General features: G+C 32.5%; 1 protein-coding gene across 6 annotated transcripts in view; it reads right to left on the bottom strand.

Annotated features, from left to right (window-relative positions):
- The window catches only part of LOC118201094 (lysosomal alpha-glucosidase-like), a 184,572-nt gene that overhangs the window by 47,232 nt on the left and 117,599 nt on the right, over positions 1-19,741 (bottom strand). For all 6 annotated transcript variants that reach the window (XR_015039502.1, XM_085810921.1, XM_085810923.1 and 3 more), the window contains 2 exons: positions 5,592-5,676; positions 3,388-3,444 (listed from right to left, as the gene is read on the bottom strand). Coding sequence is in view for 5 of the 6 variants with exons in the window: in XM_085810921.1 (XP_085667047.1) it covers positions 3,388-3,444; positions 5,592-5,676 (142 nt within the window). In the remaining variant the exon portion in view is untranslated. The remainder of the gene's footprint in view (positions 1-3,387; positions 3,445-5,591; positions 5,677-19,741) is intronic.

Raw genomic sequence — 19,741 nt, 5'->3', positions numbered from 1 at the left:
CAGGCTACATTTTTTCCTTGGTCACAGCATTCACTACATCTTTCTCACACCAAGCAAGTCTAATTAGTGCCATACTCACCGACATGACAAAGACCACCGAAAACTATAATATATGAAAGTTGGGAATGAGCTACAGCTGTCATCCAAAGTCTCTTTGACTTTATACAGTACAAAGTGCAAAATCTGGATGTTTCATATTCTAATTGTATTTTGTTTTCCACAAAACTTTGGAATGCTGAACACAATACTCCAGAAAAAAATGGTGTGCTATAAAAGCAGTTCTCATCCCAGCTATGATTTCTACATGTCACTTTTAAATACCCGCTGACTACACTTCTATGCATGTACTATAAAAGTTAATTCATACTTGGCTAGGATTTAGACTACATAGCATTACTTAATGATCAGTTTTATGTATTATGTTCATCAGTTTTAGTTTTCGTATATTACGTATGCATTTTTTTAATGACGTAAGCAGGTATTAGGGATCAGCTTTCTGTATTTCTGTACTCAGTATCATGCTAATTTTTCACTTTAATATTCAGTTTTGTAGTTATGTATGTATTATCCTGTCTGCAAGTACTACGAAAGAAAATGTAGATGCATGGTTCAATTTGTAAAATAACTCCAGTTTAAGTTTGCGTAAAGAACTAAATTATGCAGGAATTAGTTATCAGAGTGATAACAGGTACACAAGCTTTTAAATGTCTTTACATAAGAGTCAGGCACATGGAAAGTAATGTGTGTTAAATTACGTTTAGGCTCTAGGATATTTTTTTAATCTCTCTCTTTTTTTTTTTTTTTTTTTCTTTTTTGAGTTTATTATGTGCAATAATTTAATACGCTATGTCTTTCCTTCATGGAAGACCAATGATTTTACAAAAGCCCAATAAATATATGAAAGTTGTGTCAGGATTAGCATCCGCATGTAGACATTTATCAAGCCCAGAAAATCCACGGCAGTTAATTTTTCAAGCAGAGTCCTCCTTTCTTTACTTTATCTAACACAAGTTTCTGTCTATTCTAACAGTGATTCTTAATAGACTTTTGCTTGCTTCTTTGCTTAATTTTAAGTAGTTCCTGACAGGATACTCTCCCTGAACAACAACATCCAAGCTTACATGTAGACTTTATGAGGCTCTCAGCCGTCTATTTGACTGCTTTCCCAGAGCAGGGTGGAGTGGAGAGTAGATCGCTTCTGCCAGAAAGATAACACACTGTGAAGCTAAGGCCAGATCAGTGGTCTTCACTCACTCACTCTTTCGGCCCTTGAGTGGTTGTGGAGGTGGGGTGTTAATATTTTTCTATTTGACCTACACAATAAGTGAAGCATTAAGACATAACTTTTTGGAGTGGGATGTTGCTAATACTGGATTTCTTTTTTCTTGGGGGGGGGGCATAACAACAGGAAGAGAGAAAAAATATGACTCAAAAGAATAGCTATTTTATCAAAATTAAAGTATGAGTTTTCAATTATGTTGAAAAGACTTTCTAATTCTGAAACTGTAGCAGGATCTGCAAAGTGAAAGCATATTTGATACTTGCCTTCTGTAAAAACTCGTCTTTCTTCTAGGCATGAAAAAAACTGATGGTGGTGTGATTTGGGTTTAAGAAAGTGCGATTTTAAAACTAGGCAAACCAGCAATCTTATTTTGGTGTAGATTTTGGATGCTACAGAAAGCAAAATTTTAGAATTAACAGAATTTGCAAAGAAATGTGCAAAATTTGTTTGTTCAAAAATTATGAAACAGTAAGGATCCTGGGGTTTGGAATATTACCTGGAGAAGACACCAGCTACAGTATTCTCAGTATTCTGATTTCACATAATCTATTTTCCTACAGATGCTTCATAATCTGCTACCAAAATGCAAGTTACATTTTAACCACAGGACACTAATTCTCTTTACATGGATTCTTTGCAATCACTGAAGAAAATGGTATTGTCTATACAGTCAAAGTCTTTAATCCGGACGTCCATAATCCGGACCTCAAAGCTACAAACTTTCTGTGCATGCGTCAACGCATAATGCATTATCACATGCACGTAATACCTTTACGCATATGCATCTATGCATGCGCATAATACGTTTACGCATGCACATTTAATGTATAATGGATGGTATAAGCTAAGTTAAAATTATCTAATTATCTATTTCAGTTAATGTTGCAGAATGCGCTGTTCCTTAATCTTCTAATTGAATCCGGATTATTACTTTTTGCAGACTGTTAGAGCAATTTTATAAAAGTATGCTTGAACTTTCGATTATATCAAACAGAATTTCCGATGCTGGAGCTGCCAAACGATCTACAAAGCGAAAGCATGTTTTGATGTCCATCAAACAAAAAGTGGAATTACTGCAAAAAATGGATAAAGACATATTCTTTGTTTCTCTAACCATTCCAAAATCTGTTTATCAATTTCACGCTGCTCTGCAGAAGGGGGAGGGACGTCACGACGCGCAATGAACTGGAAGTTGATCTGTCGGCACTATCCTTATCTTCAGGGCAGATGTTCTTATTTTATTCAGCTTATAATTCCTTACTAAATGTAGTATTTCATCTTGATGTACTCCGTCTTTGATAAGATTTAAATCAAATTCCTCGTCATTATAAATATCTCGAATACACATCAAATAGTTTTCTGGTTGCAATTTTCTAATTTCGACTATGCGTAATGTATGCTTTACGCATGCGCGCGTAGAAAGAAATGTTTAATAAAGTAAAGAAATAAATAAATTTTTAATTTTATAATTTTTGCATGCCATCTCACCAGATTTAAACTGATGATCTATAATCCGGAAAAACCGATAATCCGGACTCGCCGAACTCCCGACGAGTCCGGATTAAAAACTTTTGACTGTATTTGGATCTAATATACCTAGCTTTTAAAGTTTTCTGATTTCCATATGGCATTCTGTTTTTTCAAATTGTAACAGAACATCCATATCTTACCAAAGTATGTGATAGGAAGCAAGGTTTCTTTCAATGTTACCTACCATTGTTTCTGAATTGCTTTTTATCAAACATAATAATTAAATTACATAAATATATCTAAAATAATAATAAAATTCTTGCTGAAACCTAACAGTAATTTATAACTAACCACAAAACCTTTCGTTACTTATGATTAACTGTTAGCAGAAAATTGGAAATATATTCATATAAAACTTCATGATCATTAAGGGTATTGAGTGAGATAAGGTTTGATATATGTAATAAATGACAGGATAAATATGAATTAATTGCTCTTATATATAAATCATGCATTGAAAATTTATGCTCACGGTTTCATACATCTACATGCATATTTTGAGAAGTATATTAAGATAACAAACTAAAAGAATTTCAAGATATTTAATAACATGAGCAAATATAGGCACTGTTTACCTTATAAAAGTCATACCAAATTCCGCTTGGAAAATAAGCTTTGACAGTTGATGCTCCCTAAGTAAAATATGAAAAAAATAAGCACAAAATTTCATTCTAACAAAACATGAATATGTATTAAAGCAATATAACAACAAATTCTTCTCCCCCCCCTCCCCCAGGTAAGCAGTAATGAACCTTTTAGCAATGCTTTCACTGATAGGTGGAAAATAGGATATAATTGAAATCCCTGAATACCCCCTATCATATCTGTTGCTTTAGAATAGGTACTTTAAGGCCATTTTGAGTCATAGCTATGGCAACGACTGCTGCAGGGAAAAAAAGGGTCAAGTCCTGTAATTTGCTAAATTTACCAATTCCTTCTGTGTGGTGATGACGACACACATATGATCGTAAGTGTGGAGACAGTTGATATGACCTTGAAGTGCTTATTTTAAAGTAAAAGACTATATCAAATTACTTTTTACAATAATTAAACAGAAACTGAGTTTTTAGCAGTTACATCTGTACTGTACAAGATAAATACATAATAAGCATATAAATGGGGATTTTTATGGATACTTCTTATTTACTTTTTATGATTCAATTAAAAACAGAAAAAGATCTTGTAAATTCTCTATCAATTCTGCATAGTTAAAAATTTAAATCTTCATATGAAATAACATATATTCTATTTCATTTATACATAATTATACGAAAATCAGTAAACACTTTTGAAATGTTATAACAATATTAATTAATCAATTAATAAATTTAAATCTTTAAAACTATAACATGAAATTAAATGATTAAAGTTGAGTTTTCAAAATTAAGATGCATTTCATTATTTCCAAATAAATCAGACAAATTTAGCTTATAATAACAGTTTTCCATCAAACTATAGTCTTACTTGAAGTAATGCAAAAATAAGTTTTTTGTATTTTAAATTTAAATTATCAAAGTACTCAATATAAAAGCAAATAATGATCTTTGTATCTCCATAAACAATATTCAATTTATACCAGTAAGAAACTAGAGCAAACAAATTCTTTCAAAGAGAGCTACGGAAGTGAACTGAGCATTTTTCATGAACAATAATAAAAATTGTAAATTATATTTATCAGGTCAGTCCATAAGTTCGTGTGTATTAGGAGTGTGCGTGGAATTCACTATGATGCATTTACTAAAACAATATAATTTTGAACCTGCTGAAACTTGTCATCGTTTTATTAACATACTATTCAGTTCATCACCAACTTTTGTAAATATCGAACACATTTTAGTACCCATAGAAGATGAATATAGATAATCAGTACAAACGTGTTGTGCTACATTTTGTATTTTCATGTTATGAATCTGCCAGGTTTGCGACAATAAAAATTAATAGTATACATGGTGAAAACACTATTAGTGTAAGGACTGCACAGAAATGGTTTAAAAAATTTTAAGTTGGAAAAAGCACCATTGATGATGAACCCCGTTCAGGATGTTTTGAACTGTTAGAAACAAATCAAATGATTAATTCAGAAGTTTATAGTGAACAACGTTGCTGTCTAAACTCAAAATTGATAAAAAAAAAAAAAATATAAAAAAATAAAAAAAAAAAGGAAAAAAAAAAAAAAACACCCACGATTGATGAATATCAAGAAAGTGTTGTTTCATCATAACAATAGACCGCATACGGCTCAAACAACACTGCAAAAATTAGTGAATTTAATTGCGAGCTTTTGCCACATCCTGCTTACTCCCCAGATATTGCCCCAAGTGATTTTCACTTATTTCGTGCTTTACAAAATTTTATACTGGGGGAAAAAATTAAATTCTACATAGGATGTACACAAAGAACTTTCAAGTTTTTTGCATCAAAACCAGAGTCTTTCTACAGCAATGGCATAAAAAAGCTGCCTGTAACATGGTGAGACATTGAAAATAATGAAGGAAAATATATAATTGATTAAAATGTTAAACTGTATTTTTTTTATCGTATTTAAAAATTTACCGAAAAATGTGCACGAATTTACAGACAGACCCAATATTATATATATATCAAAAATAATAATAAAAACACTGCAATGAGAGGATTAAACTAAAGCAAGCACGTAAAATATGCATAACACCCCCTGTAGATATTTGTTTTACAAGAAAACATGCAAACTACTAAAAAATAAACTATAAATTTTCTTGAAAAGTCAATTATTAAATTATTAAAAACTCTGAGAATATACCTCTTCTAGAATAGGAGAAATAAGAAGAGCAGGCCCCCATAAAAATTGATAGCTGATATCCCATGTCTCCTGATCATACGGAAATCTGCATCAGAAAACAATTTTCTTACATTTTCAAATGCAGAGCTTATAAAAACATAATTGTAAAATTTAACAACAGAATGCATTCAATAAACAACAAGAATACTTAAGAACAGATTACTGAAATATGATGAACAGAAGCAGAAAAGTTTCTACTTGCATTTGTTTTCTTCCTATATATGTACTATACTATAATATGTACTTGTTTTATTGATTTCCGAGGTTTGATACTTACTCAAAAGCATGAAATTTTTTGTTACTTTTACCACATAATATCAGAGGTAAGAAACAATTACATTGTGAATAAACTGCTGTACATTTTATGATGCAATACATTTATTTGTATAAATTATATATTTAAAACAGTACAATAAAATGACTTTACTTTTCATCACAAACTGTTCCTACTACATGCTTGGAATACCTCCTTAAATGCTAGATTTTTTTCATATTTTTTTTAACATAATCTAATTTTTATACCTATGTTTTGTTATTCATAACATTTTGAACTGGTTGGTGTCATAAGTGGCACATTTTTTATGAAATTTAATTTTTTAAATGCTAAAAAATTACCTAAAATTCTGTCTGCAAGTTATAAATATTTTTTTTTTATTTTTCTTACCACATTAAGGTAAGGTAAGTGATTTCCTCAATATATTTCTTGTTTTAATTACCTAATTAACTTTTTTAATTTGCCATATTTTTAGTTTTCTTTACACACAATAACCTTAGCAAGAAAGCTTTAGTTTATGCATTTACATTAGACGGATGGGGTTTACATTATCAGTATAATGTAATTTTTAGAATGATTTTTGACAAAATAAAATAAAAGCAAGTGTTTTAGAATAAAAATTTTTGGCAACAGCTATATTTGAAATGCGAAATATCATTTGTTATTTTCTAAATTTATTCATCTTTCAAAATGTGCTGTGAAAATATGTGTGAAATTCATTATACAGTACAAAGTCTTTAATCCAGACTCGATGGTACCTTGGCGATTCCGGATTAGGGGTTTTTCCGGATTATAGATCATCAATTTAAATCTGGTAAGATGGCATGCAGAAATTATAAAATTAAAAATATGAAACCATAATTTATGAAATAAAGAGCAATTATGATCTAAAGGATATCAAAATTTGCAAAAAAAAAAAAAAAAAAAAAAAAAAAAGCTTAATATTTATTTGTTTATTTTATTAAACATTTCTTTCAATGTAAGTTGTTTAAGTTGCTTCATTTTTTGTGCTAATACTTTCTCTTGAATTCTATAAACAGACATAATTTCTTGTTCAGTTCCACTGTTCAAGTCCTGTAATTGCTGCATCGAGAATACTGACTAACTAGTGAATTGAAATTTTTTCGTTTTCAATAATTTCTTTGTCAGTTTCTTCACTATCAGAAGCGGCACATCAAAACATGCTTTCGTTTTGTAGATCCTTTGGCATCTCCAGAATCGGAAACTCTTTTGGACATAATCGAAAGTTCAAGCTTACTTTTTATAAAATTGCTCTAACAGTCTGCAAAAAATAATAAGCCGGATTATAATAATAAGATTAAAGAACAAAGCAATCTGCAACATTAACTGAAATAGATAATTAGATAATTTTAGCCTAGCTTATACTGTCCATTATATATTAAACGTGCATGCGTAAAGGTATTATGCACATGCGTAAAGGTATTATGCGTATGCGTAAACGCATTATGCGTTTACAGAAAGTTTGTAGCTTTGAGTTCCGGATTATGGACATCCGTATTAAATACTTTGTACTGTATTTGTTTACCATAGCAACACTCTGGCGCTAGGTTCACTTAACAGCATTATATTTCGTTCATATTATAACTCAGAATGCACAAAATTTATATCATTTAAAGAATTATCTTATCTTTGCCACATGTTATATTCAAATACTATAATAAATCTAGAACGATGTACAAAAGAAATTAAGCAAACAAAAAAGAAACAGTTCTTCACAGACAACTTAGTATTTCTCATTCAATTATTTCAGTTCTCACTTTGCGACAAGGCAAAAATACATTAAAACTCAAAATATCTATATTAACAATTACAAAATAAATCTTAAACACTTATTTCCTCAAAAAAACTCCAGAAAGTATTAAGCATGATTTAATTCGTAATAATAAATGAAGGCGTTATCTTTGTTGTTGTGAAGCTTAGTCTCCCTAGATTGGCAACAAATCTACTACTCTGCTGTTTCAAATGTAAACAAATATGTCTACCATGTTATTTAAGAATTAGGCTTAACTGCATTAAACAGCTTTTAAATTGTTGATAATTGTACAAATATTGCTTGCAGATTTACTACATAAAAACCTTAACCAGAAGATAAGAACAACATAATTCAATCATCTTTAAAGCAAAAAATGCAGAATTTACAAACATATAAGAATAAAGAAACAGAGATCACTGAGCTGGGTAACAGAGTGGATACATATATAAATATATTCATATACGTTTGGTGTGGCCGATTGCAACCAAAATATGAAGTGCACATCTTCATGATATAGCAGTCCTATATACAAAATTTCAACATTCTGAGGCTACTCGTTTTTGAGTTATGCGAGATACGTACGCGACGAAACTACACCATTACAGACGCCATGAAAAATTCTCTGCAGAATTCATTTTAAAGCAGTTTTATAATTTTTTTGGAGGAAAAGAGTCTTTTATTCTGTCCTTATGTACAGATGTCATGCAAATACATCATTAAATTGCATTCGATAGTGGTCAAAATGGATATTTTCGATGAAATATGCTGTCTGAAACTTTTTGCGATTACAATACTTCCTTTTTACTTTGTACAAAGAAGTAAAAAGAGAGAGAGAAAAATAGGGACAGACTCTCAATTATATTTCAAGTCCGAATGCTGGAATATTTTTGAACTTCAAATTTCTTGAACCCTTTGTATAATAATAAGTAATAATAATGACAGTAATGAAATGTTAAGTATTTTATTAAAGCAAAATTTAAAATTTGCATTTAATGAAAAACAAGCTTAAAGACATAACTGCAAGGAACATTAGGTTGTTTGCAGCAGGAAATGTGAAAAACCAACTATACCCTCCTCAGGTTTTAAATTATGTATCATCTACCGCTAAGTGGATTTGTGAACCACTTATACCACGAAAGCACAAATGGAGGAATGTGACAGTTCCTTTCATTCTTTCCCACTTAAAAGCTGAACATGCACACACATGAGACCCAGTCCACCAAATCAAGGCAGTGACAAGCTTTTGCTCACTGAATTTTAGTTTGAACACCACTGTGGAGAAACTATTCAGTTTTTTTCACACAAGAAAAATGAAAAATCAACTGTGGCTTTATAGGAACTGGAACTGAAGTTCTTTGAATGCCAGATGAGCATGCTACCAGGTAGTAGAATGTAACATGAAAATGTAATGTGGAATAATGAAATATGGAAAATCTATTGTATAAAGAAAAATAAATAAAGAGCTACAAATAAAATTTAGTAAAAGAAATGCATAATCTAAATTCTCAGACCTGGAGGTTCATTTTCTCAAAATCACTTGACAAAAGTTATTCAAGTAACAGTTCAATTTTTTCATTGTTTGAGAGTCATTTCTCAACAAATGTAGAGGTGAGAGGAATAATTTAAGAGTTCATACAAATAAACACTAAACACAGAACACTTTTATTTCCCCCGAGAAAATTAATAGTGTAGCTCTTGGGGCTGTCTAAGGTGATGGGGCATACAAATCTCAATGACATTTTCATAACAGTGCACTTTTTTAAATTAGCACTTTTATCGGATATTCTTTCAAATGGTTTAAATTAAAACCTTTAATAGTTTTTAAAGTTAGAATCTGAAAGATTTGAATGAAAAAATGTTTTGAGCTCTTTTTTTATCTACAAATATATATATATATATTTGAAAGATTTATGAGTTTCAAGGACTTAAAATATCCTATCCTCTTTTTTAAACAAAAATTTAGTACAGCCCCCAAACTCTTAAAAGAATTACCTATTTATATACTTAAAGAAGCAAAACAACCAGTAAAACCTGCAAGTAACCCTCTAAATGTTTTGAAAGTTTAGCAGGGGCATACCCCAAATTTCCGCAAAAGGCATGATTCTTAATACCAAATTTAAAAAAATTACATTAATATGTTTATTGCTCACATTAATGCATTTACTGTAGTGAAAGAGCATGCTATTTGCTAATTTCTCTCGGACTGAAAGAGAGAAGGAGAGGAAGGGAAAAATTCTCTTTGCTCATGTTTCATCCACTGAATGTGTTACATTTGTCAACATGTGATGTCCTCTTGTGGGGAATGGGCAGAAACAAACAGGACATGGGAACATGTTTCATTTTGAACATCTAACTCTAAAATAAATGATTTAGTGTATTAAGTAACATTAAATGCAATTACCATGTATTTCCATAGATATGACAACTTTCAGATGAGACGAATTATTAATTTTCATCAATTTTTTATTGTTTTAGTATATATCTGCCCTATAAGATGGCCCCCAAACTATCAATGGCTTATGAATTTAGTTTAGATCAGCAATCATAATCTGAAAGAAATCTTATTTTCTTGCATTCGGCAGCACTGCGTATAGAAGTATATGGCGAATCATGAATTCCCATATACCTCTAACATGTTTATTTTCTTGCATCTGGCATCACTGCTTTCAGAAGCATGTGCCATATCATGAACTCACGTGTACCTCTAACAAGTTTCATTGTATATTGTGTCACATGTTCAAAAATTTGTAATTAGCATAAAAGTAAGGCCTAGTCATGAAATCAACGAAAAGAAGGAAATACAGAGCCAGCTTCAAGTTTAAAGTCATAAAACAGACTAAAAAACTGAACAACTGTGCTGCAACAAAGGCATTCAATATAACAGAGAAGATGGTAAGAAACTGGGAAAAGAATAAAGATGCTATTAAAAAAATGCCAATGAAAAATGTTCTATGAGAAGAGGAACAGCTTGCCAGCCAAATTTAGAAAATAACATTGCAGAATGGGTACAAAAACAGAGACTGAATTGTTAAATTGTTACAAGAAATATAGTGTGGGTTTATGCATTGAAGTGGGTACAGGTTGATCCAGAACAAAACAAAGAATTTCAGGCAACAGTAGGTTGGTGCATTCCTTTCATGTACAGAAAAAAAGAAATCTGGTAATATGACAGAAAATAATATCTTGTCCATTACCAGAATATCTTATTCATAAAGTCACGAATTTTCTAAGTATGTATTGGTAGAGACAAAAATACAACTTTCCTGTCACAACCTCCAGAGTACAGAATATAGTAATTGCAATTAGACTTCAAGCATCTGAGCATACCCAGAAACTTTGATAACCCTAACTTCTTTTTTGATTTATTATTTTGTTCCATTAAGTGCCTCCTGTATTTGAGTCTGAGTGGGTGTTAAAATGATTAATAATTTATGTGTGTAAACTTTTATTAGCTTTTTGGATTTAAGAAGACAGCCTTTCCAGTGTGACGTCGTGGATGCTTCAGTGGTAACGGAATTAACACTGGTATTGATGATGAATCATTTTTTATTCACAGCACATACCACAGTACCACAGATACAACATTTAATTAATACATTTAGAAAATTTTAGTAGATATCCAAGCTGGCGACACGATCAGAGACGTTATCAAAGATGGCACTCGTCACCACTGGACGAATTAAGTCTCCACACCTCAGCTCGCTGGCGGAGCTTCCCAAAACTCTCTCTGACAGGCGTCTGACCAGAAGTCTCTTCTCTTTACGCATGTGTATTACTCAGTTAAGTCGTTGCCATTGACAGTTCCTTAAAATAGGTATTAAAATGAATTATAGTCCTTGTAGTGTGAGGAGTCTGCTAATGAAGTTCTCTCTAGTCGAGAGCATCATAGGTGTTTCTAGTAGAGAGTTCAGGAGCGTTCTTTACAGACTGACTCCTTCCGCCTTCAGATTTTGTTTTCCTCACAAAACTTTTTTTTTTTTAAAGTTCCTACAGGATTAAATACAAGTTCAGGCTGGCGTTCACTACACACAAACACCTTCTGCCTCCAGTTTTTGTTTCTCCGGACACAGGAGAAGTAAACCTTCACAGTTCACAGTTTCTGGTTTCAATAGAGATTGTTCAACATTTTACCAGTTAATTTTAAACCACACTGTTACAAAGGCTCTCCACTCTCATAACCAAGCCATCATAAAAAAACACATATAAAAATACACATACAATATATGAAAAACCAACACAAAAATTTTTGTCTTTATGAATAAAGCTAACAATTTACTATATAGTATGAATTTAAAAAAAAAATATATATTCAATATATATAACCAAATAACAAGACAATTTAAAAGACATGATAACTAGTCTGTTTAACTGGCATGTACAGAGTTTCTACTTAAGCAGTCTACATTTAAGTTGTCCATTCCTTTTTTTATAATGTATCATAAAATTATAAGATTGCAAGGCTAAGGCCCAGCGTAACAATCGACCATTTCTACCTGCATTATTTTTTAACCATACTAGGGGATTATGGTCCGTTTGAATTGAAAATTTAGTCTGCCCATCTATATACCCTTTCAATTTTTTTATTCCATACAGAATGGCAGCACACTCTTTTTCAGTGGTGGAAAAGTTCCGCTCACTATCAGTAAATTTTTTACTGAGATACAATATGGGATGTTCTTTTCCTTTATCACCCATCTGGGCTAAAACAACACCATATCCTTGATCTGATATGTCTGTCTGTAGTATAAATGGTTTAGAAAAATCGGGTGCATGTAGCACAGGCCTACTAGATAGCTTTTCTTTTAACGATTTGAATGATTCATTACATTCATCATTCCGAACAATTTTACCCCTTTTGTTATTCCCTTTTAACAAATCTGTCAAAGTTGCGGCTATAGCAGAAAACATAAGTATATATTGTCTGTAGTATCCAGCTAACCCTAAGAAAGCTCTAATCTCAGTTTTAGTTGTGGGAACAGTAAAATATTGAACCGCTTCGATTTTTAGTTCTGCTGGAGAACGTTTTCCTCGACCTACTATGTGACCGAGATATTGCACTTATTCTTGTGCAAACCTGTACTTAGAGGGTTTAATAGTTAAATTGGCTTTTCTTACTCTTTTTAAAATTTCATGTAAATGTTGTAAATGTTCCTCCCACGTTTCAGAAAAAATAGCACTATCATCTAAATAAGGGGTAGCATATTTCTCACATCCGCTCAATATTTTGCTCATTATTTTACTGAAATAATAAGGAGCATTTTTAAGCCCAAATGGCATGTGCAAAGGCCTATATACGCCAAAATTTGTAGAAAATGCAGCAATTTTCTGTGCCCTAGGGGTCAGCGGAATTTGCCAATAACGTTTGGTCAAGTATATCAAGGTGATAAATTTGGCTGCTACGACAGTTTCAACATGTTGCTCTATATTGGGGATCGGATAGAACTCAGTATGCTTTATTTTGTTTAACTTTCTGTAATCAATACACGGCCTAGGATCCCTACCTGGTGCTTCAACAAGGATCATGGGTGAAGTATACTCAGAGGGTCCTGGTTCAATAATCTAGTATTTTAACATTTTTTCAATCTCGACTTTAAGAATTTCGTTCTGTCGATTTGTCATTCTATAAGGTTTATGCTGTATGCGTTTGTCACTGATTAGTTCGATATCATGTTCGACTACATTTGTTTTCCCTGGAATATTCGAAAATATAGCAGAAAACTTTACCAACAACTTTACCAACTGCAGGATTTGTTCATCACTAAGTCTTTCTTTAAGATTATCTTTTGCTATTATTTCATTAAAATCAAACACATTGGGGTCGGTTAATATATAAGGAAAATTCTCCTCTAATTCCGAGGGTTCACTATCTCCCCTCGTTGTCAAGGAGCACCATATTCAAAAGTTCAGGTCTTTTATTATAAGGTTTTAACATATTGATGTGATACATTTTATTCCCTTCCTGATTTCCTTCAAAACTTTGACCCCATAATTTACTTAACCCCATAATTTGTTTCTGCTAATCTTTTCTCAATTTTTCCCGGCCCTTTCCATTGAGGAGCGAGTTTATGGGGTTGGTTCACTGCTAATACTAATACAGAATCTCCTTGCTGGATTTCCCTTTTCACGGCATTTTTGTCATACCATTTCTTCCTTTTGTCTCTCACCTCTTCCATTTTCTCTGCAGCTAATTCTCTACTTTTCTTTAACCTATTTATTAATTTGAAAACATATTCTATCACTGTATCTTCTTTTTCCTGAGGATCTAACCATTTCTCATGCAATAATGATACAGGTGTTCTGAGGTTGGTTCCATACACTAATTCAGCTGGACTAAATCCTGTACTATCATGCATTACTGTCCGCAGAGCAAAGAGAGCAGCAGGTACTTGTACTTCCCAATTTGGGGCAGCTTCAATACATAATACCTTTAAGACCCTTTTTATTGACCTACGGAACCATTCCACAGGATTGCTCTGGGGGTGGTAAACCGAACTTCTGGAAATTTTTATGCCAACCTCTTCAAAAATTCAACGGTTAAGCGACTCATAAAAGATTTCCCTTGATCAGTTCGAACCTCCCTTGGAAAGCCCATCCGACTAAATACCTGCAAGAGTGTACTTACAAGAGATTTCGACGTTATATCCGGTACCGGGACGGCATCAGGATATTTAGATGCTAAACACATAACTGTAATAAGATATTTATTACCTACAGTAGATGTAGGCATAGGCCCACAAGCATCTACATTAACCTTACTAAAGACTTCAGATATCACAGGTACCATTACCAACGGTGCTTTCTTTTTGTCACTTGCTTTTCCTACACATTGACAGAAGTCGCACGTTTTAACGAATTCCTTAATGTCTTTATGACAGTTTGGCCAAAAAAAATGTTTTAGTAACTGGTCTTTTGTTTTCAGAACTCCTAAGTGACCCGAAGTTCCTTCATGACAAATTGCTTTAATTTGCTCTCTGAGGTTTTCTGGAACAACAATTAAATGTTCTTCTCCTCCTAACTTATTTACCTTCTTTTTTACTAAATCTCCATTTCTAATTCCATCACTTGTCTTACTTCTGCTTTTTACTAGTTCTAATAAAGGGGCAAGTTCTTTACCTTTTTGTTGTTCATCAATAAAAGTACTTAAGTCTATTTGAATCGCAGGACTTGTGGGGACACAAAGGTTGACAGAAGGCAATATCTCTCTGTTTTCAGACTTCTCATGAGCATCGTCCTCCTCTTCCAATTCTGACTCATTCTACTCAGAATTTTGATTCGTCTCACTTAAATTTTCTGCTTCATTAAATTGTCGTGTAACGACCGCATTAACATTCCCGACATACGACGAATAATTTTTCTCAGTTCCTCTGAGAAGAGCTGCTGTCTGGTTGCCTAATATATATCATCCTTGGTCTAAGTGGTCTCCTATAACAGCTGCTTTGGTGGTTACTGTACCCAAATCGCATTCAATATCTACTTCAGCAACAGGTAAACAAGTCATATGATCATCCAGCAAATGTCGAACCCACACGTTTCTCCCTTCATTCTATCTCTGACTACATATTTCTGACAAATAATATCTACCATTGCTCCTGTATCTCTTAGAATAGGAACTTCAAAACCATTTGCTCTTCCATTTAATGTAAAGGGATCTAACAGATTCTTCTCTGATCTCCTGCTTATCCGATACAAATCTGCCTTTTGAGTTTTAAATTTAGGGCACTGAGGACGTAAATGGTCAAAAGATCCCCACTCATAGCACTGGAGTCCTTTTCCTGTCAAAATTCGAGTCTGACTTTTTCCCAACATTGCGTGCATCATCATTTTTTTTTAAATTGTGTGCCTTGAGGTTTTTTTTCTATTTTTGAAAACGTTACCAGTGGACTGAAAAACACCCATTTGTCTACCTGATGTTTTCGTTTTCAGATCACCCAATTTCATTTTCCCAACCATCGTCTTTTTCGCATCTTCAAATTCCTCTACTTTACCCACCAACTGTTTTGGTGAAGTGATTGTGGCCCATTCATCTATAAAATGTTCCTTAAACTCATTAGGCATACGCCTTTTAATGTGATCTACCAACATTAAATCCTTGAGTTGCTCAAATGTTTCGATTTTTAATCCCTTAAGCCACCCATCTAAAAATGTCTTAATTTCCTGATAAAAATCGTACCACGTAGAATCCGGATTTTTTTAGTCTTAATAAGAAGTTGCCGAAATTTCTCCGCACTTAACTTAAATCTTTTAAGTAGTAATTCTTTAATATGTTGGTAATCTCTAGCCTGTTCTTCAGGCTCCCTAGCAATTATATTATTTACCTTAACTGGAAGGACACCAATGAGATATGACACCCATTGATCCGTGGGCAATTTTAAAACTTTAGCTTGCCTCTCAAAATGTTCTAAGAATAAACTAATATCAAATTAAACTTGGGCATAAGTTTCTGAAAATTCTGATTTAATACCACATTCACCTCCAGGTTTAGCAGATTCAGTGTTCTGTTTTGCTTTAAGTCATTCTAGTTCTAACTGTTGCTTTTCAATTTCTTTATTTTGTTGTAGTACTATCTGAAATTCCCTCTCCCTAGCTTCTTGTTCTAACTGTAATTCTTTCGCTCTTGTTTGCTTCTCTAAGTTTTCCTTTTCTATTCTATCAGTCATAATACTTTCTAACAATTTTTAACAAATTCTTCCTCATAATTTTTACTATTCGTTATTAATTGTTTTAAATCTATCACTTTCATATCTTCTAAAGCTATTTCCCCAAGTTCTGTCGCGACAAGGAATAGATCCTTTTTCTTAGCTTTCCCCAAAAATGCCATTTTCACAAAAGTAATTTTTCAAAACAAATAAGAACTCAAATAGTTATTCATAAATAATACACATAAAAATATATCAGAGATATAAAAACACTAACTTTTCTTCTTTCTTACAAATTAGGCAAATTAAAATAAAAGATTAATAAAAGCATTAATCATTTTGAATCTATTTCCATTAAAACATAAAACAAATAAACAACCTTACTGAATACTTTGTATAAAAAATTTATAACAAATTCTTTTCATCCAGTACAGCCAGACAGAGAAAAACCACAGTGGCGCCAATAAATAAATATAAACACCTCTAATTAACTTTTGTTTTCATGACAGCTACTTCCGTTGACAACCACATGGCCAATGCAAATACTACTTAAATCGATAGGTGCAGGTTTAAATCAGAACACTATTAGAACATTTGTTTACTGCTCAAAGCTTTAATTTTTATTCAATGAAATGATAAAATTTAACATTCTACTTATCAGAAAATACACATCATATTAAAATATAGCACTGGTGTGCTTTCATGAGAAAACCAAAGTAACAAGTTTTTAATATATTCAACAACTTATTTCTTTCACAAGAATTGGAACTACTCTGATATGCGCCCTCAAGTTGCCAAATTTCGCACCAAATATTTTTGGCGAGAAACTTCACGCTGCCATATTACTATCTAAATTTTTTGCCTACATTTCGAACTTTTAGCCTAAAATGTCTCCAAAAACACGGTTTCCGCACATGCAAAAACTATGTTTTCAACATACAATTTAGCTAAAAATCCAAAACAAAAACAAAAAATGTAGATAGCAAAAACGTAAAGCTTCTAACCAAAAATATTTGACAAGAATCCATGTATACAGCGACATGTTTTAACTTAAAAAAACATTTACGAATGGCACAATGTAGGCAACAAACGAATCTACAAACTACGCACACCTCGCTTTAATAAATTAACATAACAACAATAAATTTCAAAGAATACCATGTACACAGCATCCTGTTTAAACTTAAAAAAAATTCTACGAATTGCACAATTTAGGCAAGGAAGGAATCTACGATCTACGCACTCCTCGCTTTAATAAAATAACATAACAACAATAAATTTCAAATAATAATGTACACAGCGTTCTGTTTCAACTTTAAAAAACATCTACGAATTGCACAGTCTAGACACTAAATAACAAAATAAACTAAAATAAATTTCGAACAATTTAAAAAAACAACAATAACGACAGAAATTCATACTAAAGAACCAATGAACATAACATTCTACAAAATAAGAACAAGGATAAAATAAAATGCACTTACCATGAATTAATGCGTTTTCGAATAGCAGAAATATAAATTTCATACCGCCTTTAACATGCCGCCACGTAATCACTATAGTATTTACATGACAGCCAGACACACTATCCAGAAAATTTATACTATGGGTTCACAAATAAATAAAATCACAAATCCCTACTTCTATCATGCACTGCCATTAAAAATAATCTCCCAGACCCTCTTTCCACACTTCCAAATACCCACTATCCCTCAACAGGATAGCCACAATGATATTTCCTTTTGTCGAACTTCAATTCAGCAACTACCATTTTATCTTTTCCTCCCATCTTCTCAGACACAGAGGCAAATCAACGAGCTCCAGCGAAAGATTTTTCAACGTCAACAGGGTTGCCATAGAACACGCAATCGTGCCAAAAACCAGCGCTGAACACATATCGCCACATTTGGTGAAATTAGGGCATATATTAGAGTTGTACCCAAGAATTTAACATAATTTTTTTTCCTAATGACTTAGAAATGAAAATTGCAATATTGCACTGATGTGCTTTCACATATACACAAAATAAACAGTTCAGATTCTATCACACCAATTTATAGCTAAACTTTAAACATAAATACACTGATGTGTTGTTTATTTACGGGAATGGATTTTTCCCATTTTCATACAAAAGAAAAATATCTCGTTAGATATATAAATGAAACACTTTGATTGTTTTAAAAAACTCTTATCAACTGGCGTACTATAAAATGCACTGATGTGCTTCACGTTAATGAGAAAATGTTTTCCCAAATATACCACAAAAGGAAAATATTTTGTTAGATATATAAACCAAACACATTGAGTGCATAAAACTCTTATGCACTGACATGCTACTTCTGCTTTGGAAACTGATTTCCCGAATAAGTAATAAATAACTACGTTATACTCTTCAGGCCTGGAAATGAATATTGTGGAGAACACATACCTGGTTTCTTGTCACACTGATCTTGGTGGAACCTTCAAATTATTTTATCTGTGATGTCGTGGATGCTTCAGTGGTAACAGAATTAACACTGGTATTAATGATGCACCACTTTTTATTCACAGCACATACCACAGATACAACATTTAATTAATACATTTAGAAAACTTTAGTAAATATTCGAGCTGGTGACACGATCTGGTGACAGAGACGTTATCGAAGATGGCACTTGTCACCACTGGACGAATTAAGTCTCCACACCTCAGCTCGCTGGCGGAGCTTCCCAAAACTCTCTCTGACAGGCGTCCGACCAGAAGTCTCTTCTCTTTACGCATGCATATTACTCAGTTAAGTCGTTGCCATTGACAGTTCCTTAAAATAGGTATTAAAATGAATTATAGTCCTCGTAGTGTCAGGAGTCTGCTAACGAAGTTCTCTCTAGTCGAGAGCATCATAGGTCTTTCTAGTAGAGTTCAGAAGCGTTCTTTACACCAGCACCAACATGGATGTACAAGCGAAGAAACAAGGTAAAAAGATTTAAGATTGTCCTGTTAAATTTAGAAGTCACACAACAAAAATCAGCATTATATTTTCAAATTTTCACAGGACTAGTTTTGATGGTTCAGTAAAACCATCGAAATCGCTGATTTTTGTTGTTTGATTTCTAAATTAATATTTGTTCAGCGTGTTATTGTACCTTAATTGTTCTATTTGTTCCAACTGTTTAATTAGAATTTAGATTGCTCATGAAACTTCCCTTACTTAATATTGGAAATATGGATGAAACACCAATGAACTGCAACTCCATAAACAACAGAACTGTGGGAAAAAAGGATGTAAGAACTATTAAAGTTCAAAGTACAGGCCATGAAAAGATCAGATTTACAGTAGTATTGACATGCATGGCAGATAGAACAAAGTTAAAATGCATGGTCATTTTCAAAAGAAAAGCAATGGTTGGATGAGAATGTTGTAAAATCGTGGACAAGAAACGTATAGCAG

This window comes from Stegodyphus dumicola, chromosome 2, assembly GCF_044657685.1.
Source record: "Stegodyphus dumicola isolate Sdum_Otavi_A_Nest chromosome 2, ASM4465768v1".
Classification (NCBI taxonomy): Eukaryota; Metazoa; Arthropoda; class Arachnida; order Araneae; family Eresidae; genus Stegodyphus; species Stegodyphus dumicola.
Note: the sequence above shows the minus strand (reverse complement) of the source record. Positions and strands in the feature narration are given on the sequence as shown.